Source organism: Manacus candei, unplaced genomic scaffold (genome assembly GCF_025592945.1).
Source record: "Manacus candei isolate 608988 ecotype Guabito, Panama unplaced genomic scaffold, ASM2559294v1 h1tg000047l, whole genome shotgun sequence".
In the NCBI taxonomy this organism is placed as follows: domain Eukaryota; kingdom Metazoa; phylum Chordata; class Aves; order Passeriformes; family Pipridae; genus Manacus; species Manacus candei.
The window spans coordinates 6565997-6576361 of record NW_026138095.1 but is presented as its reverse complement, the minus strand read 5'-3'; the positions used below and the strand labels follow the sequence as shown (position 1 = coordinate 6576361).

General features: G+C 50.7%; 1 protein-coding gene across 1 annotated transcript; it reads right to left on the bottom strand.

Annotated features, from left to right (window-relative positions):
• Positions 1-3889: 3889 nt before the first annotated feature.
• On the bottom strand, positions 3890-10324 carry OTOP2 (otopetrin 2). The gene is made up of 7 exons (XM_051798092.1): positions 10180-10324; positions 9152-9580; positions 8553-8689; positions 7924-7982; positions 7223-7356; positions 5896-6785; positions 3890-4814 (listed from the first exon to the last, which is right to left on the bottom strand). The coding sequence occupies exons 2-7, from the start codon at positions 9546-9548 to the stop codon at positions 4644-4646; spliced, it is 1788 nt and encodes a 595-aa protein (XP_051654052.1). The 5' UTR covers positions 9549-9580; positions 10180-10324; the 3' UTR covers positions 3890-4643.
• Positions 10325-10365: the final 41 nt, after the last annotated feature.

Below are 10365 nucleotides of genomic sequence, written 5' to 3'. Positions count from 1 at the left end.
CTAGCCTGACTTGCCTTATCCTGGCCTTGGAGCTAAAATTGGATGCAGAGAGGTTGTAAAGCCCTGGGAGACTGGTTAATCCTCCTAATTTGGTCTTTACTTTGAAGAGTAGCAGCTGTTTAATTGGAAAGTATTGACAAAAGTTTAACCAAGTCATTGAGTAAGCAAATGTGCAGGAGAGGGGCAGGGAGGGGAGAGGATGAGTTGAACCAACTGGATCGATGGCAGAAATCACTCCCCTGGCGAAGCTGCCTTTACTCAGAGGCTGGGAGAAAGCTGGCAAACGTTAGGAGTGATGTTTGCCCCTCTGCTATCACCAGTGTGTGCTTATTAATGGTGTTATCTGTGCACTTAGCAGTCCTAACACCCAGGCTGGGCCAAGCGGATCTGTAAACAGGACCCGGGAGGAAGGAGGTGGGTGCCCAGCCGCCGTGTTTGCCCAAAGGCCACCCGAGGAAGGCCGTACCCTCACATCTCCCTGGCCAGCCCACGCCCTTCCTTCGCCGCCGATAACCGTCGGTGACGTCTCCTGTGGGGGTGGTGAGTGAGAGACTTCTGGGGTGACTGCAAAGAGCAGCCTCATCCAAAACGGGTGAGGGGGAGCTGTGCTGCACCGCCCCAGCTCCGTCCCTCCGGCCCCTCTGATGGGCTCTGTGGGTGTGTGCTGGCTCCACTCGTGAGTGTGGCTTTGTGTTTTCCCTGCTGGCCCTTGGTGAAGGTCCCTTCGACCTCCTGACACCTCCTCTTTTCTAAGGACCACTGTCTTGCTCCCTGGGAAGTGCCTCCTCCTGCCCTGGCTCTTGGAACACCCTGACCCTGCTCACAGGCTGCACCTTGCCTTGTGCTGCAATCCCATCCCTCATTTCCAGCCTTGTGACCTTCTCAATCCATCCACTTTCCATCTGCTGCACTGACAGATAATAATTATCTTGGATTCCTCCCCTGTCCCTGACACACCTCAGGGAAAATCACCCAGATAAAAAGTGTATTGTTATTTTTTTCTTTCTCTAATAAAACAAATCTCGCCCTGAAATAACAGATGATTAAGAAGTGAGCAGTGGGATGATGCCTCAGTTCTGGCCCTGGCTGTGGCCTTCCCTTTTCTGAGCAGTGATTTCTGCTCTCCTGCTCTGTCTCTTCTCCTTCTTGCTGCTCTCCCTTGCTGGCTCTGGCCCTGTGTGCCTCAGGTCAGGGTCTGAATCAGGACCTTTTTGACCCTCACACAGTGTCTCAAGTCCTGGGGCTGGGGCTCCTTAAGTTTAACCAGAGCTGAGCTCTTAACCCTGGCATCCCCTGAGGAGTGACTTTTACTGGTTCATGTCTCCACCAAAGCCCTGTGGCACAGCTGGTCCTCAGATCCCTGGGAGACCAAGGTAGATTTTATACCAAGGCCAGTGAGACTGGGAGCCCTTGGCAAGACAGGAGAGCCCCAAGACAGCCCTTTGCTTTCTGTAGCTCTTCATTTGTAGTGACTGCCATTTAAACAGTCACCCTGAGGCGCATCACTATCCCATTTCCCATCCCCTGCTCTGGATGGGATCTCTGCTCCATAATGGTGCAGTGGCAGGAGCAGTCAGCAGGATGCTGCTGGTGGCCTTGGGGCCAAGCCTCATTCTCTGCTCTGACAAAGCCTTTCTGTTCACCCAGCTTCCATGCCTCAGTTTCCCTCCTTCCAGGCACAGATGATCTACCAGCAGTGCTTTTCCACAGGGATCTGTCACAAGGACGTGTACAAAGGACCAAGTGGGATGCCTTTGTGTTACTCAGGTATTCTGTGTTCAGGGTGTTCTTCCAATCCACAAACTCTCCATCAGGGAGAGACATCCCACTCTCTAGCTGGGCTGTGAGGAGCTGTGCCCCAGGTCTGAAGGGAAGGGGGCAGTGATGCCTCACCTGGAGTGCAGAGTCCCAGGGAAGGGCATGGATCCATGCGGTTAGGATGTGACAGTGCCTGCTCCAGGGGTGTACCCGGGTTTGGGGGACATGCCTGGGATACTGGCTGTGCTGAGGAGTTGCCCAGGGATGTTTGGCTGATTCTCCATCCCTTTGCACATTAACTGGCCATGACCTGATACCTTCTAGAAAACGATCCTTGAGCACACGAAGGTTTACACTAGAGTTTTCTTAGGGTTTGGATTTTTAGGCTTTGGGTTTTTTCTTTTTCGTTTTTTGGACTTGTGTGTTCTGACTTGCCCTCTGTCTGTCTGTCTATCTATCTACCTATCTATCTCTATCCCCCTATATCTATATACCCCTTTTCTGGGTATATAGATAGGATTCACTCTCTGTTTCACAGTCTACTGCCTGTCCCAAGATGTGTTTTTGTGGCTGGAGGGCAGAAGAACAACTCAGCCCTTGGCTGGAAACTCTGCCATCCCCACACTTGCAGCCTGGAGATGCCTTAGGTTAGCCAGGGATCCTTGCAGAGCTTATACTGTCCCCAGAGCATGTTGGTTTACCCCAATATGATTGTTTGTGGTTGAATGTTGTGGTTCCAGCTGACCTACCACCCTGGAGCGGTTGACTGGGGTTATTGCTTCTACCAGTGCTGCTTGGGCTGTCTGGGAGTTCTCCATACACACATCCTGAGTTTATTTAGCCCCAGAAGTGCCCCTACAGTCCCTGTCCAGGACAATAGAGCAGTTCAAAGTCTACCCTGCTTGACCCAGTGCACCCATCCCTGGGAACCTGGGGCCAGGCACCAAGAAGAGCACGTAGGAGGAAACCTGGTGTGCCCCCCAGGAAGAGAGTAGGTGATTAAAAGTGTTTTCTTCCCCTGTGTGAGCTCAGCAGCTTGGGGCTCAGACAATGTGTTGGGCTGTACGTGGGACTGACGTCTGTGCGCCGTTTGCGTCTCTTTTCTGACTTAATTTCAGCTGTGGGAGCCACAGAATAATAAGGCTTTTGTTTTACGAAAGGTGAAGTTTCTAGAGAGAGATTTTATCTTTACCAGATCAATGGTAAAAATAGAACCAGGCCTTTCCAGCGCCAGTGGGGCTGGGAGAGACCTCTGGGCTGGTCACGGGAAGAATTGTCCCACCCGGAGATGCTGGATCGGTGCAACCCTCTGGGGGCAGGGCGAACTGGGGTTTACCCCCTCTTCTACCCACCCCAGGGAAAGGCTGCTGGCAGGCAGGTACAGTGGTGTCAGACCAGCCAGAGGCACTGGTCCCTGCTGGTTTGGTGATCGGGGTTTGGAGGGGAAGGTGGTTTGAAACGCGTCAGCTCGGGCTGTCAGGTGGAAAATTGCACCACTCCGTTTCAAGTACCATGATTTCCATTTATTGTTTTCCCTCTGGCAGATGAACACACGTCCGTAGGAGAGGGCTTGATGATTACTGCCACCTCTGTAGTGTTTTTTGTTGGAATGATAAACTCTGATGGAACAATAAGCCCTTTATTGGAACAGTTAAACCCTCATGTCTCAGGATGCAGGCAGAGCTCAGCTGTGCCATTTTGGCATCACCCTCCTGACCTGGCAGCGTGGGCTTTCTGAGGCTCTTCTTGGATGCTGGGTACAGCAGAGGGGCCCATTTCAACTTCCTGAAGCCCAGGATTCCTGCTCTGAAAGCCCCCTCAATCATACAGTGGTTCATGGAGGGCTGCAGGCAGGGCCCCAGGGTCTGGGTGCTGGGCTGTGCTCACAGCCTCAAAGCACACACAGGCTTGAGGGTGCAGCACCAGCATCCCTTCAGGGCATGGGAGATCAAAGTGGCCACGGCATTGCATTGCCTTCTGTGTTGTAGGGTCCCTTCAGGAGTTCAGTGTTACAGTGAAAATCAATAAATAACTGTGCGTACAAAAATGTTCATATTTTTTAAAAAATCATTATCTATTTAAAAAAAAAAGAGAGAGAGAGAAAAAAAAAATCTCTTTATCATCCCCCAGACTGTATTGCCCACATCATCTTTATGATTATTGAGCCCTGATTCAGGAAAGCTGAGAAGGAAAGTGTGCTAGAGCAATCCCATATCAGGGCCAGCCCAGGACCACACACAGAGCTCTCCTTAAGAAGAGGAGGCTGCAGTGATGCCTCCCTGGAGAGGAAGGAAAACAGCAGGGACTGGTACAGGGAAGGGTCAAGAGGGCCCATATCCACGGGCGATACAGAGAGGAAAGATTAAAATGATTCCCAAAGCCTTTGGCGGTCACCAGTTTGTTTTTCACATCTCTGCAGGGGAGTGATTTCCGACTGGCCGTACCAGGAGATGAAGTGCTTTCCCTTTCTGTGCCTTCCAGGCCTGTGTCAGCCTCTCGTACCCTCTGGATCTCTGTGCACAGGCAGGATCTAACTGCCCAAGAGTGATGAGCACCCTCTGGAGAATTCATCAGCGGCATGGAGTGAACAGGCTTTACAAAGGAAGGTGAGTCTCTGCATGAACTGAGGTTAATCACCATGATCCTGTTTTGGACACCTTCCTTTTTTTTATCTGTTTGAAGTTTTAAGAACTTCAGACACACACAGGCACATCCACACACAAGTAGCAAAAATAAAATCTGGACTATGTTTGGATGATCTTCACTGACAGTTCATAAATGCCCCAACACTGCTGGAGACCCCTCGGGACATCTGGGCAGTCTCCCAGCCCTGGGGTAGGAAGAAGGTGGGTTGCTTGAGGAACACTTCCTTGTGAGGGAGTTCTTTAGGACACGATGTAGACCTCCAGCAAACTGGCCACTGCGTGCATTCGGTAGAAGATTCCAAAGGGCAGGCAAATGTCCACGATGGCCGGCCACATGGAATCGCCATAGAAGTTCAGTTCTGTGTCGTTGTCAAACTGTGGCCGGGCACCAAACGCTGGCATGATCCAGAGCTGTTGGAGGAAATGGGAATAACACCACGGTGAGAAACGTGTGAGGCACAGCAAAGCACCTGCAACCACAGCTACCCAGGGGCGGGAAAGGAGCGACCTTCCGAGCACGGGACCTGGGCCAGGAGCCAGTCTCTGCATCAAGATCAAGTACAGTCTAATGCTGTACCCTAAGACCAGTCTTGATTCACGCTCAGAGACAGGCTTGGACCATGGGCTGAAGCACTCACTGGGTAAGAGCTTGAGTGTGTGGTGTGTTAGCATGGACCTGGCCTGTGCCAGCTCCGTGGATGGAACAAATGTGGGAAAGGCTGAGCTGGGAGCAGCTTGGTCTCTCCAGGCCAGGATGTTTGGCTCAGAAGCCCAGCCAGCCCATGTGCCTGCTTGCATGGGGGTTGTCAGCTCATCCTCTGTGAGTTTCTGTGTGAAATCAGTGTGAGGACAGGATGTGACTGACTAGCTGGGGACTTGGTGTCTAGAGACATAATATGCTTGGCTTCTTTGGAGATGCAGCTGTAATCGTACATTCCTTTGGCAGGAAACTGCAGTCCCCTGAGTGCTCATGAAACCCCAGCTGAGGCTGTCAGTGACCAGTTTCTCTTAACAGCAACTGGGATCAGCGGCTGGGCTCTTAAGCCTGAGTTTTGAGAAGAGATGCACTGCCATTCCTCAGGAAAACCAAGATTTCACCCCAGGTATTTGTCACTTTACATCCTTTCTCTGGGGGTGAAGGGAAGGGCTTAATGTATTTTATTGCTTTCAATAAGCTATTCTACATATCCACTGATACATAGTAAAAATACTGAAACCGATTCTTCTCTTGTACCCACCTCTTGTGTCTGACATTCTGGCAATAACTAACAGGTCTATTAGTGTAGCCTAAAACATCTTAACTTCAGGGCAGTTGCTCTTTTTTTTTAGGAGACAAAGGAATGACAACTTATAAATATAACTAAGTGTGCTCTCTGTACAGCAGAGGCACAGAAAGGACTGTTTTTCCATGAGGCACATCCTTTCCTTCACAGACCCTTCTCCCTTGTGCTTGCTCCCCTCTCCCTCCCCCCTTCTCTCTGCATGTACTCACTATGACATTGCTCAGTAGGAGGAACATGGAGATCTCCCTCAAGAACTTCCTCCTCCAGTTCATCTCCCTGGGGGCGGTGAGGGACCGCACGAGGTCAGAAGGACACACGGCTTCAGTGCCAGAGGCAGCGCCAGGGGCCAAGGTGCTGCCAGTGTCGGGCACTCGGAGGGACACCGCGTTGATGTTGACAAAGGTGAGCCCGTAGAGATCCTTCTGGTGGCAGTCATGCTTGTAGTCTTCCTTGGGGGGCTGCCGGTGGAGGCCTTCGATGATGAAGATGTTCTGGAAGGTGTGCTGGGCGATCATCAGGAGGGCGTAGGTGAGGTTGAGCGCGCTGATAGCGTCCCTTGGTGTGCTGGCCACGATGGCCACAATGGAGTAGTAGGAAATGGCGTATTGTCCCAGGGCTGCCCCCATCAGCAGGGCCACGTCCAGGGTCCTGGTGGGGTTCTTGTGCCGGTCCATGTCCCTCTTGTCAAAGCGGTAGATGACAGAGCCACCAATGCAGACAAGAGACATCAGGCTCAGACAAACGATGTTGAAGATGTAGTACATGGTGAGTGCTTGGCTCTTCTTGCTGGACTCGGTGTTGGAGTTTACCTGCACCTCATAAAGAATGAGGACTCCCAGACCACTCACCAGAGTGACGAGGCCCAACATGATGCCTACAAAGAAGGTCCTTCGGAAGAGCCTGAACTTCAGGCGTTGAATGTGGTGGGAGTGGTGGTCTATGAAGCGTCCAACGTTCTTCCACATGACATAGACCATGGCAGAGGCAAAGAGACTGTACTCAATGTTAAAGGGGTACAGCCAAAAGTAGCCATTCTTGAAGATCTGGCAGATTTGGCTGTTGCAATTGCATTGGTCAACTGAGCTACTTCTCATTCCCACTGAAACAAGATAAAAGCAGACAGATGCAGAGGAATTAAAACAAGGAGGCAACACTCATTAGCAGCCCTGAAGAGCTGGATGCTCAGGGTCAGTGAAAAACAAGACCAATGACAAAAGAATATTGTGACCACTTTGAAAACAAGGACACTTCAACCTCAGCTTTCTGGTGCCCATGTTCTTTTTTAAGAATCTAATTGGCAGGTTAAATCTCCCTTTTTTTCCCCCCTTCCCTTCTTCATTGCCACCCCATTTGTACACGGTCTTCCACCTTTCTGACTCCTCTGTGATACAGGTTAAGAAGCGAACATTCAGACCTGGCTTTTAACATACCAGCTCTGCCAAAGGCACCTCCAGCTCTACACAGACCCTCCAAAAAGGGATAAAACCTGACTTGCTCCCTCCCTGGACCAGGTGACTTCACAAATGGCCGGATTACCTCTCAGGAACCACCTGAAGAGTTCCTCTGTCATGTTCTTCTTCAGCTTTGAATGTGCTTTGTGAACAGACTCGTCTGTCACTGCTGACATCCACACCGCCAGGTTTGTAGTCAGTGTCAGCATCAAGCCACACCTACAGAAGGAGGAGAAGGTTCTTGAGATTAAAGCAGTGGCTCTAGGCCATGTTGCTCCCATCCTGACCCTTGCTTTGCTGCCCTCACTCTCCTCCCTTCCTACTTTTTATCCTTGTTCATGAGAATTTGCAAAGCCTGGTTCCTGTTGTTGGTTTTAGAAGAGCTTCTCAATAGTGAATTAATAGATCTGGATTGGTCTCCAGTCTTGCAAAAGTGGACTAGATCTTATTTTAGCCTGAGGTTTGCCCACTGAATCATTATCTTTTCCAGGGGAGCAAAAGTCAGCTATGAATAACTTTATTTAATGATAATTATTTATTTAATCTGCTTTGAGTAATGCTTGTATTCTTGAACTGAATCCCAACCCTGATATATGCACAGGTCATTAACCTCAACTGTTTGAGCTGGGATCCAAGGCCAGCTGGAGCCACTGATCAGGTTTAGTTTTGGGCAGCATTAACAGAGATGAGATTATCTCCTTGTTGCATCTTAGCTGTGTGAGAGAGAAAGTTTGTGGTGGCTCAGATCTCCTGGGCCAGTGGGGTTCAAAGAGCAGCAGTGCTCACCTGGTAACATTCAGGTGCACGTGGATGCAGTCTTTGGCAGAGACCCACAGGAAGTACGTCTGGCAGGGGCAAGAAAAGGAGTTATTTCCAGCAAAACAAGAAAGCAAAGCACATCATCCTGAGAGAGGAGCCTCTTTTGCTTGTGTCCATCTGGGCCCAGCCTAGGAGCCCATAATCCTGGCAATTTGCTGAATGTTCTTTCTTTGCTCACATTGCCATTGTTTGCCCATGGCCACTCCCTGTTCCTGTCTAAATTGTCCCTGTCTGACCTCTTCCCTTCTTAGCACTGTCCCAGAGCAGGTGGTCCTCTGTGCAGGACCTCAAACTGTAAGGCAACCCCTGCCCTGACTGTCCTTCTCCTCCTCTGTTCTTCATGGAAAAGGAGACCTGGCTGGATGGGGGCTGCTTAGAGTTTGTGACAAGCCAGAATGTCACAGGACAGGAACAAATTTAAATCAATGCCTTGAAGTGAGTTGCCCCAGGGAGGGAGAAGATGTGGGCTGGGTGGGGCTGAGTTAAGCCTCTGCATTTGCTGTGGGGGCAGTTGAACTATGTCCATGAGATCAGAGCTCTTCCACTGGTGCCTGTGTCTCTCTACTCCTCCCTGAGACTGAGCAGAACCATCTCACCTGGACGACCACGAATATTGCCTGCACGATGGGGTAGATGATTTTGATTGCAGACAGGCAGCTGTAGAAGCTTGAGTAATATCCTATTTTGAACACGTCCATGACAAGGCTGAAAATGGCAAATAGAATCAGGCCTCCTGTTGAGGAACAGAAATATCTGTGGTTGGACAGATATGTGAACACATGGGCTAATGCAGATAGATGAGAGGAAGATGAGGAACTGTTGTCATGGAGGGGTTTTGCTTCTACCACTGTTTCTCCTTTCCCAGCACCAACAGAATCGTACAATAATTTTGGCTGGAATGGATTTTCAATCAACCCTGTACTCTGGGGTTAACAGCTCTGGCAAAAGCTGAGAAGGATCTTAGGCTGGGAAGGATCCTGGTGTAAATTACCAAGAGCCCTTGTGGATACAGGGAGACCTGGCAGTGAATCCAGTGGAGGGAGCAGGAGCTGACCTGAAGCAGGGCATGGTGCCATGCCCCAGAGCAGGAGGAGGCTGTGCCCACATGGTTGCTGCTTCCTTTGTAATAACTGATGCTCCCATGAACTCTCCACCCTGTACCTCCCCTCCAACCCCAGCCCCCGAGAGCTCCTACCTCTCAGCCAGATGGGCCCAGCGTGGGAGTCCTTGCACAGGATGGCACCTGGGCACCGGGAGGTGCCAGCGAGGTAGAAGATGATCCATATGATGACTATGAGCATCATGACAGTCAGCAGGAAGAACACATCGTAGTCGTGCACGGCGATCTTCTCAAAGGCCCCGCTGCTCACCAGCGTGCAGGCCAGCAGGGCCAAGTGCACGGCCAGCAGGATGGAGAACATGCGGCCGCCCTTTTTCCACACTTCCTTGGAGGCAGGAGTGGAGGGGGCCTGGTGGCTGAAAGATGCTATCTGGCTCAAAGCCAGGCTGGCTTTGTCGTCCTTGTGTCCGCAGCCCATGCTGGAGTTGGGGTGCCCGGTCTCGCTGTCCTTCCGCCTGGGCTCTTCGGTCATGGTTCAGCCAATGCTCTGTCTGAGGGTCAATGCTGTTGGGAGGAGAGTCCCATGAATGAGAGGTGCCACTTCATTTGGAACAGTCCAGGGCTGGACCAAAGCAGGACACGTGATGAGGAGGAGAGGACATATCAGAGGAACAGGGAAAGCTGAGACAGGGACTGCAAGACAAGGGATGAGCTCATTCTCAACCTTTCCTTTCCTGGTTGCCTGAAGGCTGCTGTTGCTTAAGATGCTTTTGCTCGGGGAGATCCCAGGTCAGTTTAGCAAAGCATTTCTAATTGGTCACATATCACATTTACGTGTTTATTGATGCAAGATACCGGAAAAGCACCAAAAAGTGCTCACGGGATCAAATATCCTGGGGCAAATGGCCAGTGTGGTTTTGATTTCTAAATGCCAAATACTAGACATTCCAAGAAGTTGTTATACTTCCTGGCTGAAGAACAGGCCAAGAAAAAGGTAAGAAACCCCAGAATCTTTGGACCATCACGTCATAATTTTTACCAGTTCCTGCAAGAAGGGCGTGAGTTCTCTCTGCTGTCACACCCTCTAAAGCCCCTTGCCCTTGCCAAGTTTGGAAGTTCATTGACTCTCAATGAAAAGGCTGAAACAAAGCCATTTCACCAACCTGTTTTGCTGCCTGGGATCCAAATCTCTGCTCTTGCCAGGCTGAGAAGTTTCCCTGCAGCTGCAGCTTGGTCAGTCGAAGAATTTATACCCGTTGGGATGTCTCTGTGATTTATACCATGTCTGGAGCTGACAGCAGGGCTTCGTGGGCTTCTCAGAGAAACTCATGTGATGCATTTTGTGCAAT

Coding starts and splice junctions, on each gene's coding strand:
- OTOP2 (XM_051798092.1), bottom strand. CDS start 9,548: ATGACCGAAGAGCCCAGGCGGAAGGACAGCGAGACCGGGCACCCCAAC. Junction 8,690..9,151: donor TGGGCCCATCTGGCTGAGAG/GTAGGAGCTCTC, acceptor GTTCCTCAACAG/GAGGCCTGATTCTATTTGCC. Junction 6,786..7,222: donor CTTCAGGTGGTTCCTGAGAG/GTAATCCGGCCA, acceptor ATCTTGTTTCAG/TGGGAATGAGAAGTAGCTCA.